The sequence below is a fragment of the Somniosus microcephalus genome, chromosome 9 (genome assembly GCF_052327205.1).
Source record: "Somniosus microcephalus isolate GS21.2 chromosome 9, FLI_Smic_1.0, whole genome shotgun sequence".
Classification (NCBI taxonomy): Eukaryota; Metazoa; Chordata; class Chondrichthyes; order Squaliformes; family Somniosidae; genus Somniosus; species Somniosus microcephalus.
Genome location: NC_140995.1, coordinates 79,627,907 through 79,644,368, shown reverse-complemented (window position 1 = coordinate 79,644,368; position 16,462 = coordinate 79,627,907). Strand labels below are relative to the sequence as shown.

Sequence of the window (16,462 nt, the reverse complement as noted above, 5' to 3'; positions counted from 1 at the left end):
TATAAGCTGGCCTTCACCCAAAGGTTTAGTGAAGCAGATCATGGCCTCTGTAGGGCAGAGATAGAAAGCCTTAACATGGCTTTAAAGGCAGCAAAGGGGATGATTTGCCTGATCAGCCCGAAGGCAGGTCAGCCGGATTTTACTGGCAGCCCAAGTAGAACCATCCCACAGGCAGCACCCAGAACGGTGCTGGATAGGGAGTTAGATAAGCCTGGGGCTCCATATCAGAAAGAGTGGTGCCAGGAGGGGAGCCATCCCTCCCAGAACAAGGTCACTTGTTACAAGTGCGGGGAGGAGGGCCACTGGCGCAGGGATTGTAAAAAGCCTGGGAGAGATGATACAGCCAGGAACCCCGCAGCCCCAACTCAGAAGGCAGAGACAGATGCAATCGAGTCTGTCCTGGAGACGTTAAAATCTCTCATGAGGGTCAAGCAGGGAAAGGGGCAGCCATCAGTGGTGCTGCAGTCCCCTCGCCCACCTCTGCCTCCCCACAATGACTGGAAAGAAAGGGGTATAAAATCAACCCCAACCAGGCAGCTGGGAGTGAGCCTGAGAATAGGAATCCTCAGCCCACAGTAGGTTCAAGTTCACAGGCAAGTGCTGTGGCTTGTGTGGGGGAGGAGCCATTCCTGGGCAGAGTAAGCTGTTTAAGCCAGGGAACAGGGAAGGAGAGTTCTGGGACCCCTGTAGAGCAGGTCCAGTAGCAGAAATCCAGGACAAGGGAGGCACAAAGGGGATAGTTTTGGCCCCAGACCAAAGGCAGGTCCAAAATTCCCCATTTAAAGCCACCCAGGTAAGGGAACATGAGTTTGCTGTATATGCAAGTTCAAGTTCACAACCTATAAAGACAGGCACTGTGGCTTGTTCTAGGGGAAAGTTGTCCAGCCCACAAATTGGGACACTTCCACGCCCCAGTGGGATCCTAGTTTTGCCCAAAGTTCAAATTTGAAAAAGTTATGTGGCTTAGAAATGGAGAAACAGCAGCCTGGGATCAGAAATCAGCAGGCTGCTGCCCATCCATTCACAGATCGCTTGGAGACTGCCCGCGCATGCGCAGTCGCTGGTCTGGAGACAGGAATCCCCCAGTCTTCTGAACAGCAGGTTCACGCAGGCGCAGTCGCGCGACTCAGGGGAGAAGTTTCCCAAGACCAGGTTTGCGCAGGCGTGGTTCCCCAGCCCGTACCCACAGCGGACCTTCCTCAGTTTTCCCGCACAGGTGCAGTCGCGCGCCTGAGGGGAGAGTTTTGCTAAAAGGAGGGCCATGCAGGCGCAGCCGCGCGGCTGAGGGAAGGGGTTCCCCAACACTGGGTTCGCCCAGGCACAGTCGCGGACCTGGAACCCCCAGCTGCTCTTGCTCACGGTGAGGCCGAGCGCACAGGCGCAGTTGGCCGTTTAAAGATCCCCGCTTCCCAAACAATACACGCAGGCACAACGGCCTGCTTGGAAGACTCGGCGGTTCTTCCAACCCTTTTTAGCGAGATAGTTTGCGCAGGCGCAGTTACCTGCGCGACCCCAGCGGCTCCTCATAAGTTTTCCTGCGCAGGCGCAATCGCCTGTTTGAAGCCAAAGGCTTCACAGCCTCTGCCGCGGGACTCCGAAGAGGAAGTTCACGCAAGCGCAGTTGCCGGCGGGACCAGCGCGGCTCTTCTTCAGGAGGTTTGCGCAGGCGCACTCACCTGCTTGAATACAGAGGCTTCACAGCCTCTGCCGAGGGACTCAGGGGAGGAGATTCGCGCAGGCGCTGTCGCCTGTTTAAAGGGACCAGCTTCCCAGCCAGCCTCTAGAATGGTTCCCCCATGATGTGGGACCCTGGGGAGGCAGGGATAGCAATCCCTCTTGCAGGAGACACGGGGGGGAGCTGGCACCAGGTTGTGGACCTGGAGAGGAGGATTTGCAGCCACCAGCAGCAGGTGGCGAAGGAATACCTGCCCCCAGCACAGGAGTGGGCAGGGAAAAGGAGGCAAACCCAGAGTACCGGCAGGCTGCCAGGTATCTTATACAGTGCAGGCTGTTGGCACCAGGGGGAGAAGGCTCCCAGCCAGCTAGGGCTGCGACCCTGGCTCAGGGTCCGCCAGCCAAAGTTTCCCCCACAGAGACGCCCCTCAGAAGGTCTCGGTCCGCAAGCCCGAGACAAGATGGTCACCCACTTTACAGTGGAGTAAGGCGCTCTCCCAAACCAGGGAGAAGCCAAAGGACAGAGGTCCCCAACCAGCGGCCATAAGCTGCGAGGGACCAGAGACAGGAGGCAGTCCAGCTTCGCTGCAGCCAGCAGTAATCTGCGACAGTGCCAGAGATTAGCCTGGCCGTCCGGAGACGGGCGGCATTTGTATTATAGCTATGTGTGTATATAGCGTGCTTTTAAGGTTTGTATTTTAAGTTTAGAATGTTTCAAATGTTTTGAGTTTAAGTAAGAAGTTTACATGTGTGCCAAATGTTTGTATTTTGGTCCGAGGTCGAGGGACCCGACCATGTCTCCACCTAAGGCAGCAGGTCAGTAAGACCTGGCTGCATGTCCTTTTAAGTTTTGCAGGAGAGTGGACGATGAAGCAGCCCTGTTCGCCCAGCCCGAGCTGGGCATCGAATGAAGATATGAATACAGAATGTTGGGGATCACCTCACCACTGGATGAATCCAGAGGGAAACCCCGCAGCGGCCTTCGGGAGAAACCAGACAGGGTCCAGAGGAACTTGCCTACTCCTCCTACGTGGAAGAGATGGCCCCAGCTGGGTGGGGCACGGCCCCCAACCCAGCACTATGCTGACCGAATTTCACTTGTGGGAGACCTCGCTGTTGAGGAGTCATGGTGGGGAAGCGCAGGCGCCTTGCCACAAAGTGACGCGTTCCCCGGGGGTGGGTGGTGATGGCCCAGGAAATATTGTAAAAGGGAGGGGGAGGCCCAAGAGTTGCGTGGGTGCGGTCGGGGGAGGGAGGAACTCACCCGGGGGCCCACGGGTAAAGTTAGTGTAAGTGTGGCTGGGGAGGATGAATGGGTGGCCGGATCTGGGATCCAAGTTTGAGTGTGGGGCCAGCGAGAGCTGCCACACAGGCACCCATCATTTTCTGCAGCCAGTCAAGGGTAGACGGGAGGGGGAGGGACTGGGAGTCGCGATCCCATACTCCCCGGTCTCGGTCTGTGCCAAGGTAATCTTTAACATGAGGGGTACCGCACCTCCACAAAGGGACAAGGGAATGGCTCGGGGCTGGCAGAGCAGGCTGGTCTGTAAATCCACTCTGTCTGTTTTAAAGTTTAAGACGATCAAAGGGGGGAGGAGGTATATTTACTGCCCGGGTGGGAGGAGTAATACCCACTCAAATTTTGTGACCCATCATTGGCACATGATGGTTGGGGTTTGTTTAAGCATGTTGTTCAAGATTTTTTTTGTATTTTGTGTTACAGCCCCAAGTTGAGCAGAGGCGTAGGATCCTCTTCGTGCTTGGGATCATTTTGTGTTACAGCCCCAAGTTGAGCAGAGGCGTAGGATCCTCTCTGTGCTTGAGATCATTTTGTGACAACTCCAAGTTGAGCAGAGGCGTAGGACCCTCTCTGTGCTTGGGATAATTTTGATTACATTGTGTAACTAAGATTGCAACATTTTGTAATAAGTTATAATGTAAAAAGTGATTGTAAATGTTGATTGCATTGTAATTTTACAAGCGTGTAGGGGTATGAGACCCTTATTGTAAATTGATGTATCTGTAAGATGCTTACCGTACCACGGTTTTTTCTCGAATTTTAGGGGAATAGACGGTTGGGGGGATCAGTGGCAGATAGCTATCAGGTAAATACAGGGGATGGTTGTTTGTGAGGGGGTCTGGAAATTTTGCTCACTCCTTCGAGTTGATACTTCAATCAAGTTGGGAGTATCAAAAGGGTGGAATGTAGAAGTTTGCAAAATTCCCCTATTTTTCCCTGAAGATTGAAAATATTGGTCCACATCGTGGACAAAGAATTGGGTGATGTGACTTGTCTACAATGTTTTAAAATGTGCCTAGAACCGCAAAAGACTGCTCTGAGATGGAAAGAACGTGGACACCACCGGAGTCGTGGAGCTCTGTGGAAAATATTCACACACCTTAAGACAGTACTTTTATTAATAAAATTGTTCCCTGGAGTTTGGGCAATCACAAAAGGTTTTAAAATGGCCACAGAAAGCATTGGCCCAGATACTGGGGCTTAAAAAACCAGCCCGTGAGCTCTGTGTGTAAAGACCTGCCAATCAAAGGGAGGTTCCCTTCTAAGCAATTGAAGTTGCTTATTGACATAAGGGATTACAACTACTTGAGACTAACTGCAGGACAATCGATTGAAACTGCTTCTGTTTACACAGCCATTCAAAGCACTCACAGACAATGAGATACTGAAACCATGGGACGGATTTTGTGAGGGAACAGTTTAAGCAATGAATGGGTTTTTGAATCACCCATCATTCTGGACAATAGGGCAGTTGCATTCCCTTTTGTTTTAGCCCAGGTGAGCTCCTGATGTGGGCAGGAACATTTCGGCCCCACAGTGCAGACACATTAACCCATCCCAACCACTTTGAATCAACCAATCACAGCGTTTCTCTTGTGTATTGGAACTTTGGGCATGAATTTTGCAGATAGACTTTTCCAGGTGTAAAGATAGCTCCTGAGAAGCTATCTCTCTCTTAGCTCTTACTTCACTGGACCACAGGTGAGCAGGGTTTTTGACTCCTCAGCAAAGCAACCTAGTAAGGAGTTGGGGGATGGTAATTAAGGGGATATTGCTAAGATTGTTTAATCAACATTGTAGCCACTTACCCCTCGTTTTTGCCATCAGCCTTCCTCCATTTAAGCAATTTTACTGTAATTTACTGTGTTTGTGTGGTATAGTTTTATATTTGATTATAGTTTCTGCTAGTTAATAAAGCTTGATTTTCTCTCATCCAGACCATTTGTCCATTTTAATATCATTAATTATAAGTCCTTCAGTCAGAACTGGAAGGTGGGGTAGCGATTCAAAACCGCTGTTTGAAAATTGGTTTATTGGAATTTAGTTTATATTGGAGCAGCAGGCTGCCTGACCAGGTGAATTACCGTAAACCAGGTAAAAGATTGGAATTGGTCAGAGTGCAGGCAAAGGCTGCAAGACCAGGGAAATTACCTTAAACCAGTTAAAAGACGCACCCTACAAAATGGCGACCGCGGCAGGACTGCAGGCCGTTTTTGATTTGATGAGTGATCTGGATCTGGAGAAAGCATCAGCTCTTGTTTCTCTTGTTTTCAGTATGTGGGTAGCCCTGCAGATGTTAGCGGCAGCGTGTAGGCTGACCTATCATGGTATAGGTGGCTGGGTTAAGAAAGGTGAGATGAGGGTGCAGGAGGAGGCTAAAGCGGCCAAGAATTGGGAGTCGCAGTTTGAAAAATGCCAGGCATTTATAGAGTGCCTGGTGCAGGAAGTCACTGAGGCCAGAGATAGCGAGATGAGACTGTGGGAAGAGAATGCCCGCCTCACCTCAGAAGTAACAGAGCAGGAGGAAAGGGTTAGGGAAGTAAAGACAGCTTATAAGCTGGCCTTCACCCAAAGGTTTAGTGAAGCAGATCATGGCCTCTGTAGGGCAGAGATAGAAAGCCTTAACATGGCTTTAAAGGCAGCAAAGGGGATGATTTGCCTGATCAGCCCGAAGGCAGGTCAGCCGGATTTTACTGGCAGCCCAAGTAGAACTATCTCACAGGCAGCACCCAGAACGGTGCTGTATAGGGAGTTAGATAAACCTGGGGCTCCATATCAGAAAGAGTGGTGCCAGGAGGGGAGCCATCCCTCCCAGAACAAGGTCACTTGTTACAAGTGTGGGGAGGAGGGCCACTGGCGCAGGGATTGTAAAAAGCCTGGGAGAGATGATACAGCCAGGAACCCCGCAGCCCCAACTCAGAAGGCAGAGACAGATGCAATCGAGTCTGTCCTGGAGACGTTAAAATCTCTCATGAGGGTCAAGCAGGGAAAGGGGCAGCCATCAGTGGTGCTGCAGCCCCCTCGCCCACCTCTGCCTCCCCACAATGACTGGAAAGAAAGGGGTTTAAAATCAACCCCAACCAGGCAGCTGGGAGTGAGCCTGAGAATAGGAATCCTCAGCCCACAGTAGGTTCAAGTTCGCAGGCAAGTGCTGTGGCTTGTGTGGGGGAGGAGCCATTCCTGGGCAGAGTAAGCTGTTTAAGCCAGGGAACAGGGAAGGAGAGTTCTGGGACCCCTGTAGAGCAGGTCCAGTAGCAGAAATCCGGGACAAGGGAGGCACAAAGGGGATAGTTTTGGCCCCAGACCAAAGGCAGGTCCAAAATTCCCCATTTAAAGCCACCCAGGTAAGGGAACATGAGTTTGCTGTCCATGCAAGTTCAAGTTCACAACCTATAAAGACAGGCACTGTGGCTTGTTCTAGGGAAAAGTTGTCCAGCCCACAAATTGGGACACTTCCACGCCCCAGTGGGATCCTAGTTTTGCCCAAAGTTCAAATTTGAAAAAGTTATGTGGCTTAGAAATGGAGAAACAGCAGCCTGGGATCAGAAATCAGCAGGCTGCTGCCCATCCATTCACAGATCGCTTGGAGGCTGCCCGCGCATGCGCAGTCGCTGGTCTGGAGACAGGAATCCCCCAGTCTACTGAACAGCAGGTTCGCGCAGGCGCAGTCGCGCAACTCAGGGGAGAAATTTCCCAAGACCAGGTTTGCGCAGGCGCGGTTCCCCAGCCCGTACCCCCAGCGGACCTTCCTCAGTTTTCCCGCACAGGCGCAGTCGCGCGCCTGAGGGGAGAGTTTTGCCAAAAGGAGGGCCATGCAGGCGCAGCCGCGCGGCTGAGGGAATGGGTTCCCCAACACCGGGTTCGCCCAGGCACAGCCGCGGACCTGGAACCCCCAGCTGCTCTTGCTCACGGTGAGGCCGAGCGCACAGGCGCAGTTGGCCGTTTAAAGATCCCCGCTTCCCAAACAATACACGCAGGCACAACGGCCTGCTTGGAAGACTCAGCGGTTCTTCCAACCCTTTTTAGCGAGATAGTTTGCGCAGGCGCAGTTGCCTGCGGGACCCCAGCGGCTCCTCATAAGTTTTCCTGCGCAGGCGCAATCGCCTGTTTGAAGCCAAAGGCTTCACAGCCTCTGCCGCGGGACTCCGAAGAGGAAGTTCACACAAGCGCAGTTGCCGGCGGGACCAGCGCGGCTCTTCTTCAGGAGGTTTGCGCAGGCGCACTCACCTGCTTGAATACAGAGGCTTCACAGCCTCTGCCGAGGGACTCAGGGGAGGAGATTTGCGCAGGCGCTGTCGCCTGTTTAAAGGGACCAGCTTCCCAGCCAGCCTCTAGAATGGTTCCCCCCATGATGTGGGACCCTGGGGAGGCAGGGATAGCAATCCCTCTTGCAGGAGACACAGGGGGGGAGCTGGCACCAGGTTGTGGACCTGGAGAGGAGGATTTGCAGCCACCAGCAGCGGGTGGTGAAGGAATACCTGCCCCCAGCACAGGAGTGGGCAGGGAAAAGGAGGCAAACCGAGAGAACCGGCAGGCTGCCAGGTATCATACAGTGCAAGCTGTTGGCACCAGGGGGAGAAGGCTCCCAGCCAGCTAGGGCTGCGACCCTGGCTAGCACAAATGCCTGGTGCTTGTTGGAAGGCCGACACTTGTGCAGTTGTTTTTGTGTAAGGCCGAGACTGGTGTCTATCTGCTTTTGTGTAAGGCCGAGACTGGTGTATATCTTTATTTGTGTAAGGCCGAGACTGGTGTCTTTCTTTATTTTTGTAAGGCCGAGACTGGTAGTTTTGTGTTTTTGGTGGGGGCTTCTCCACATGAGCATGTAATGTGGGAAGGGCAGAGGTTTTCAATAAATTTTTGTTGTTAAATTGCAGTGTGCATGGTTTTTTGGTTAAGTCCTGGTTGGCCTGCTCGGCTGAGGGCTTGTGGAGCGGATACATCATCTGCTGACATTGGCACAAGCCAGTCCCTGAGAGGGGGCCTAGAACCGACGTTCAATAAGCCGGCGACGGGCGGCCCTTGCACTTTGTGCCTCCCTCCTGTGCTGGTCCTCCTCCTCCTCCTCCTGCTCCTCCTCCTCAGGTGGTCCTCCAATCTGTGGTGGCAGTGGCTGAGTCCTGCGGATAGCCAGGTTGTGCAGCATGCAGCAAACGACCACGAAATGGGAGACTCGCTCCGGCGAATACTGCAGTGCTCCCCCGGAACGATCGAGACAGCGGAACCGTTGCTTCAGGATGCCGATTGTTTGTTCAATGATGTTCCTCATCGCTTGATGGCTCTCGTTGTATCGCTCTTCAGCAGGGGTGCTGGGCGCACGGAGCGGGGCCATCAGCCAGGTACACAAAGGATAGACATTGTCCCCGATAAGCCATCCTCGTGGGTGAGGATGGGCCTGGAACATGTCTGCCACAGAAGTCTGTCGGAGGATGAAGGCATCGTGGCTGCTGCCTGGAAAGCGGGCATTGACAGCTAGGATGAACTGCCTGTAGTCACACACCAGCTGGACGTTCAGCGAATGGTAGCCCTTCCGGTTGCGGTAATCCTCGGCATTCTCCAGAGGTGCCCGCAAAGCCACATGTGTACAGTCAATGGTGCCCTGCACCATGGGGAAGCCCGCGAATGCTGCAAAGCCCATTGCACGCTGTTGCTGCTTGTCAAGGGCCATGGAGAAGGAGATGAACTGACGTCTCCTTTTGAAAAGGGCATTGGTCACCTGGCGGATGCAGCAATGCACGGCGAACTGAGAGATGTTGGCAATGTCGCCAGTAGCGGATTGGAAGGAGCTGGTGGCATAAAAGTTGAGAGCCACCGTCACCTTCACTGCCACCGACAGAGACGTCCTGCTCCTCAGCTGTGGCTGCAGATCACCGGCAAGCAGCTGGCAGATCTCTGTGACCACGTCCCTTCTGAATCGCAGCCTCCGAACACACTGCTCCTCAGACATGTTGAGATAGGAGAACTGCTGGCGGTATACCCTGGGTGGGTAAGGCCTCCTTTGCCGACGCCTGTTGCCCCCTCTCCGTCTAGCCAGGGCTGCCAGTCTCTCATGGCGTCTCTGAGCCCTTTGGATGTAATTGAGAAAGCCAGCGTTTACACCCATTGCAGCCCCCATAATATGCTGGCAAACAATGAGATGTCAATGAATGCAAAAACTTTTTGAAAGCTGTGGCCTGAAGCCAGAAGTACCTGTCCGAGTGTTGGGCCAAAGCAGAAAGCTATCTACCTTGGTCTCTCTCCAAAGATCCGTTTCGCAAGAAGGTGTGCTGCAAAATGGCAGCCTTTTATATTGCAGGATGAGTGCCCTTTAATTTGCGCCCCCCGTGCCCCGCATCGGCTGAGCACCGTTCCACTTAACAGTCGCTAGGGGCGCCAGGCGCACAATGGGGCGGCGCGTCTGAAGTTCCGGTTGGGGGCGCACAAAGGGCGTTGCACGAGGAAATGACGTCATGATCTGCGCGCGCAGCTGAGCGCGCGCAAAGACTTTGCGCCGCCACCAAATCTCTAGTGAAGTTGGGGCGAGGCGCAGTTCGCGCTTCGCCCGGGCGCTAGCCGCCTAGCGCCCGAAATCTACTCCTCCTAAGGCGCTAACGGCTGGCGCAACCAACTGAATTTCTAGGCCTATGACTTTTCTCATATTCTCTCTTCGCTCTTCTTGTATCGTTTTTCAATTTCCCGCTGCAAACTCTGTATTCTGCCTGTTTTTCTACTGTATTCTGTACCTGACATTTTTCATCAATCTCCTTTTTCTGTTTTATTTTAACCTCTATTTCCTTTGTCATCCAGGGATCTCTAGCATTGGATGACCCATCTTTCCTGCTTAACAGAATATGTTTGGCTTCTACCCAAACTATCTCTGCCCCGAAGGCCTGCCATTGCTCATTTACTGTTTTCTTGGCCAATCTTTGTCTCCATCCAGCTGTGGTTGGTTGACAGAGGTCCACTTGCAGTAGGTAAAGCTAATTTTCAGTCGAAAACAAAATCATTTGCTGTATTTTGCTTTCTATTTTAATTTTAAATCAAGCTAGGTAATGAGCTGAACAACTGACCTATGAGTTCCTGATGATATTGTAAAGAAATCAAATGGTATTTTTATTGATGCGTGGCAATCAAAATTAGTGGGGGCCGACTTAAATTGGCTACAACTCTGGTGGGAGTCTGGCAGAATAGCTCAGAGAAAAGGCCGAGCCATTATATCTCGATCCTGACCTAAACTGGGATTTCCCACTCGTCCTCGAAAGGGGCAGAAGGGGTAGGTCGAGGGCAGGGATCCCACATGCTGAAAGTTCCTACTTCCCTGGGAACCTGCATATATCTGGAGGCTGGTACAGTTAGTCCTTTTTTAAATTGTAATATGAGCCCCCTTTGTAAGGATGCTGAAAGAGGCCGTGAAGCATGTCTTGGGAGTGGGGCGTGGCATTCCTCCCCGGAGGAGCAGGTGGGCGGCAAAGTTTCCAGCAACAGTGGAGCAGGTTGGCGCCAAAGATACACCTTTAGTGGTGCAGGCACCTACTGGCTCCATGCAGATCAGGTGCCCTTCTACTGACTTTGCATACTACAGCAGAGTCAACACTAGAGGGCAATAGTGGGTGCAATCGCAGTGTAGCTGTGGGGATTGCGCTCTGCGTGCCATAAGGGAGAAGAGTAAAATTGATTCTGGCATCTTTAAGCTGCTGCAAGCCTTTGAGGCCTGGAGCAATATTCTGCTTTCCTGTTTATCATGAAGCTGCAATGAATAGCACCATGCAACACTTGCTGGCAGAATGCTCCAAATTATTTCAGTAAGACTCCACAGAAAATGCAGCCACTTTGGTGGCTTCAAGGCTGAAGTGCACTTGTGGTGCGCTCTGCATCGTGAGTGGATGGACAGTGAAGGGTCCTGGAATCAGTACTCCACTGCTTCATCACTCATTGTCACAAGGAGTCTCCAGAAACAGGCCACCATATTCGTGGTTATAGGAAGAACATTAGATCTGAGGTTGAAACAGCAGAATCAATGGTCCTCCACAATACAATGAACTTTATCTTTTTCAGTGAGTTTTAGCAATAATTAACATCATATTCGGGTATTTTGACTTTTGATCTATACAATGCACAGTTCTTACCTCCATTATGGACTGGTTAAGAGAAACATTCGTTACAGATGAAAAGACCGTGAGGATATCAAGTGTGGCTCCGAGGTTTCCAGGTGTTGCATTTGGTAGGCCTATTGAAATGTTGGCTAATTGCGCAACCAGATTGGGAAGATTCTTTGCTAATTCAGTTGAGTTTTTAGTGGACTAAAAAATGAATAAAACATATTTTTAAGGATAAACCAATGTTGTGCTTTGGCACATATTAGAAAGGGCTTTTTAAAATATTATCGCCTTATTAAGTATCTCAGAAATACTCACACCGTCGAATTTCCGCAGGGCATTTCCCACTTATCCGCCGTAGCTTTGGTGAAGAAACCGCGGAAAGCAAGGGAAAAAATGGCAGAAGAATGGGAGGACCCTCATGGAAATTCACCCCCATAGTATTTCAAATAGGGCGCGATCTTGCCAGCCCTGGGGAGGCAGGTATGGAGGCTGGACTGCCGGGAAAATGGCAGAATCTGGGGGCATAGAAACATAGAAGATAGGAGCAGGAGTAGGCCATTCGGCCACTCGAGCCTGCTCTGCTATTCAATGCGATCATGGCTGATCATCCAAATTCAGTACCCTGTCCCTGCTTTCTCCCCATATCCCTTGATCCCCTTAGCCTTAAGAAATATATCTAACTCCTTCTTGAATACATTTAATGAATTGGCCTCAACTGTCTTCTGTGGTAAAGAATTCCACAGGTTCACCAGTCTCTGGGTGAAGAAATTCCTCCTCATCTCAGTCCTAAATGGCTTATGTTAAATCTGTGAGTTATCTAGTTAATTAAGACACAGACTAATTAATAACAATCAAAAACAGGTCTTTACTGGTTGGAGGTAGGGACTATTCTGAATACAAGATTACTGCACAGTGCTTATATACCGGTGTGTTCACCCCCGGTATTACGTCTACAGCAGCCTGAGAAAGTAGTACATCTCTTAAGGTGGAACAGGCTTAAGCTCTCTTAAGGTGGAACAGGTTACATACACAACAGCTTACTCCTTATTTTTAGACTGTGACCCCTGGTTCTGGACTCCCCCGCCACCGGGAACATCCTTCCTGCATCTAGTCTGTCTAGTCCTGTTAGAATTTTATAAGTTTCAATGAGATCCCCTTTCATTCTTCTAAACTCTAGTGAATATAAGCCTAATCCGAGACATCCTTGACCCCGCGCCAGGGAGGCAACATACCATCCTAGAGTCTCGTTTGTGGCTGCAGAAATGCCTATCTATTCCCCTTACAATAGAATCTCCTATCACTATAGCTCTCTCGCATGTTTTCCTCCCGTCCCGTGCAGCAGAACCACCCATGGTGCCAGTGTAGTGTATGTACCTTTAAGAGAGAACTACTTTTACAGCTCCTGTATACTGTAGTACCGGCAGTGACCACACCTGTATATAAGCCTTGAGCATGCCTCTGTACTGTTAGTCTTTAGGCTACCCTCCTCCAGTAACCACCTGTTGATTGTTAATTTACAGCCTCCGCCTAGTTATTGGAAAACATCATACTTTAAGAATCACGGATTCAACAGTGGCGACGAGGTCGATTCGAATCTACCTGCAACTCTGCATTTCCTTTCAAGGATTCGCTCCGGGAGGACGGTGGAAGAAAGTCGAGGCCAGAAGCACGGGCGTCGACCACGAGCAACCGCCCAGTCATCCGGCAGAGAGTGAACATCGCAGGGGAGGCTGTTGAGAGCTGGGTTTGGTTCTCCAGCCACGACGATCCAGCAACAGACTGGCAACATGTACAGCACAGACCCTTCCTGGACAGCAGTGGTTGGAGCTGACCGATGGCACAGAAAAGGCCGAGCAGCGTCGACGGGGTAAGAGAGAGGGTAAAGCGCACAGGGCGCAGCCGGGGGTTGAAGACCGAGCGGCGTCGACGGAAAACAAAAAGAGAGAGAGGGTAAAGCACAGCCGGGGTTCAGGACCGAGCGGCGGCAATGAGAGAGGTGCACAGGAGAACGTGCAGAGCGCAGCCAGGGCTCAAGAGCTGAGCAGCGTCCGCGGGGAAAGGAAGGAAGTGCGGGAGACGCCGTTTGAGCAACGGAGAAGAAGGGAGAGCGCGGGAGATGCCATTTTAGAAGCTGCAGCAGAGAAGAAGGGTGAGCGCGGGAAGAAAGGAAAGCACGGGAGACGCCATTTTAGACAGTTTAACCACACCCAGGGATGCCAAAGAGTGGCAGTGTCACTGCATTCGACAATGAAGTCAAAGATTGGGCAACATATGTGGAACGCATTGAGGTGTACTGCAAGGTGAATGAAGTGCCAGATGCTAGGAAAGCACTGGTTTTGTTGAATTCCATGGGTGCAAAAACTTATGGGTTACTGCGAAACCTAATAACCCCAGAGAAGCCAGTGGATAAGGATTTCAAAAGCATAGTGGAAATCCTACAGGACCACTTAAACCCCACACCGCTGTTGATAGCAGAAAGATTTAAGTTCCACAAAAGGAACCAGCATAAAGACGAAAGTAATGCTGAGTATTTAACGGAACTGCACAAGCTATCGAAACACTGCCAGTTTGGAATGGGACTAGCAGATACGTTAAGGGACAAGTTTGTGTGTGGGCTTCAAAGTGAAGGAACCCAGAAACGGCTTCTATCAGAAAAGGATCTTATGCTGGACAAGGCTTTCAGTATGGTAGTATCACACAAAGCAGCCGCATGGGGCACTGCAGAGATACAACGGAGACCGCAAGAATATGGCACCAATGAAATGTCATATGGAGCAGGGAAGTGTTATCGCTGCGGCAGAACAACACATGACCAGAAGGATTGTTGGTTCAAGCACCAAGTGTGCAGACAGTGTGGAAAAGCAGGACACATAGCAAGAGTCTGCAGGTCAGGGAAGAAAACCAGCAGCAAGAAATCTCCACAGGAGAAGTACAAAAAGGTACATAAGGTGATGGACAGTAGTTCAGACGAACAGAAAAGTGATACAGATTCCGGAAGCAAGGAGCTGGGTTGTCTGAAACTACATAAGGTAATCAAAGTGGAGGATCACCAGACTACCTGGGTCACACTCAAGATAGATGGAGTCCAAGTGAAAATGAAATTGGACGCAGGATCAGCCCTAACAGTCATAAACTGAAGGGTCTACATGCGGCTATTTTCACATATACCCTTGAAAGCTACAGAGGAAAAATAAGGGTGAACATGACATACAAAGGCTAGGAAATACCCAAAATGGACCTATATGTATTGCCAGATGGAGGACCACCACTACTAGGGCGTGAATGGATCCGGAAGATACAATTAGATTGGCATTCCATACAGGCACTGAAGGTTGAGGCCAAAAAGGATGATGATGTCACACCTGGACGACTGTCAAAAATGCTAACTGACGCACAAGAAGTGTTCCAGGAGGGACTCGGAACACTGAAAGGCATAACAGCGACAATTAAAATAGAGGAAAATGCAAGCCCAAAGTTTTTTAAGGACAGACCGGTGCCTTATGCGATCCAACCAGCCATCGAAGCAGAGCTGGAAGGTTTGGAACGTTCAGGAGTACTGTCCAAAGTGGACTGGAGTGAGTGGTCGTTCCTGTAATGAAGAGGTCGTTGAGTAATACGCCTGGGGAAGCAAAGAAGGTCCGCATCTGTGGGGATTTTAAGGTGACAGTGAACCCAGTCCTTCACACAGTACAATATCTGCTTCCACGGATTGAGGATATTTTCACCTCACTACCTGGAGGTAAACGCTTCACTAAGATTGATCTGGCCCAGGCGTACCTGCAAATGGAGGTAGAAGAAGCCTCGAAACAATACCTCACGATCAACACTCATAAGGGTCTCTACCAATACAATTGGCTGGTGTTCGGGGTAGCATCGGCTCCGGCTATTTGGCAAAGGGCAATGGATCAAGTCCTGCAAGGGATTCCAGGGACCCAGTGTTATTTGGACAACATCCTGGTCACGGGCAAAAATGACAGTGATCACCTCGCCAACCTGGAGCAGGTGCTCACTAGATTAAAGGAATATGGGCTACGAGCTAATCGCCACAAGTGCGAGTTTTTCCAGAAGCAGATCTCGTATTGTGGCCACGTCATCGATGAAGAGGGGTTACATAAGTCCCCTGAAAAGATTGAGGCAGTAGTCAAGGCTCCAGCACCGGAAAATGTGTCACAACTGAGGTCGTTCCTCGGGCTGATGAACTACTACCATAAGTTCTTACCAAATTTGTCTACAGTATTACACCCACTGAACACCCTGATGCAAACAGGGGTACCATGGAAGTGGAATGACGAATGTAAACGAGCTTTGCAGAAGCGCAAAGAATTGATCACATCAAAAGAGGTGTTGGCCCATTTCAACCCAGCACTATCAATTCGGTTGGCGTGTGATGCATCACCCTATGGTATTGGAGCGGTGCTTTTGCACAAATTCCCAGACGAAATGGAGAGGCCAGTAGCCTTTGCGTCTCGGTCACTAACCTCAGCCGAGCGCAACTACGCCCAGATTGACAGGGAGGCCCTCAGCCTAATATGGGGAGTAAAAAAATTCAACCACTATCTGCATGGGCAGAAGTTCACCTTGCTGACTGACCACCAACCACTTGTCTCCATCTTTAATCCAAAGAAGGGCGATCCGGTGAAGACTGCACAACGGCTACAAAGATGGTCCCTTTTTCTAGGGGCGAACCAATATGAAATAGAGTATAAGGGCACGAAACAGCATGGAAACGCTGATGGGCTATCACGCCTGCCACTGCTTACTGTGGAGGAAGCACCAGCAGTGGACCCTATCGAAATATTTTATTCGTCGATAATTGAACACTTGCCAGTAACTAACGCGGATATAGAGAAGGAGACCCGAAATGATCCGACACTGTCTCGGGTATATGATTTGACAGTGAAGGGATGGCCAACACATGGCGACTCACTGTTGCCAGCATTCTCATCCAGAAGAGAACAGCTGTCAATATGCCAGGGGACAGTGATGTGTGGATCCCGAGTGGTAATTCCACCCAAGTTAAGGGAGAGAGTGCTCACTGAGCTTCACGAAGGCCATCTGGGAGGGGTGAAAATGAAAAGCCTTGCTAGGGCTTATGTGTGGTGGCTGGGGATCGATCAACAAATCGAGGACCTAACAAAGAGCTGCTCAGTATGCCAGAAGGTCCAAAATGCACCACCACATGCCCCCCTACACCCATGGGAGTGGCCCTCCTCGCCATGGCAATGGGTGCATATTGATTTTGCTGGTCCATTCATGGACTCAATGTTCTTAATAGCAATGGATGCGCACTCGAAATGGCCTGAGGTGATCAAAATGTCCTCCACCACTACAGAGAAAACAATTGCAGTCCCACGGACCATATTTGCCAGGAACGGCTTGCCAGAGCAGATTTGCTCTGATAACGGACCACAAT

General features: G+C 50.7%; 2 protein-coding genes across 2 annotated transcripts in view; one reads left to right on the top strand and one right to left on the bottom strand.

The window, feature by feature from the left end:
* The window catches only part of LOC147112494 (adhesion G protein-coupled receptor F5-like), a 114,788-nt gene that overhangs the window by 36,616 nt on the left and 61,710 nt on the right, over positions 1–16,462 (bottom strand). The window contains exon 2 of the mRNA XM_085998187.1: positions 11,077–11,250. Within this exon, the coding sequence (XP_085854313.1) occupies positions 11,077–11,250 (174 nt within the window). The remainder of the gene's footprint in view (positions 1–11,076; positions 11,251–16,462) is intronic.
* Positions 589–7,971, top strand: LOC147112495 (uncharacterized). Its single transcript, XM_085996796.1, has 2 exons — positions 589–1,360; positions 3,398–7,971. The coding sequence occupies exon 2, from the start codon at positions 5,157–5,159 to the stop codon at positions 6,102–6,104; it is 948 nt and encodes a 315-aa protein (XP_085852922.1). The 5' UTR covers positions 589–1,360; positions 3,398–5,156; the 3' UTR covers positions 6,105–7,971.

Excerpts from the sequence above, each read along its gene's own strand:
- LOC147112495 (XM_085996796.1), top strand. The coding sequence starts at position 5,157 with ATGGCGACCGCGGCAGGACTGCAGGCCGTTTTTGATTTGATGAGTGAT.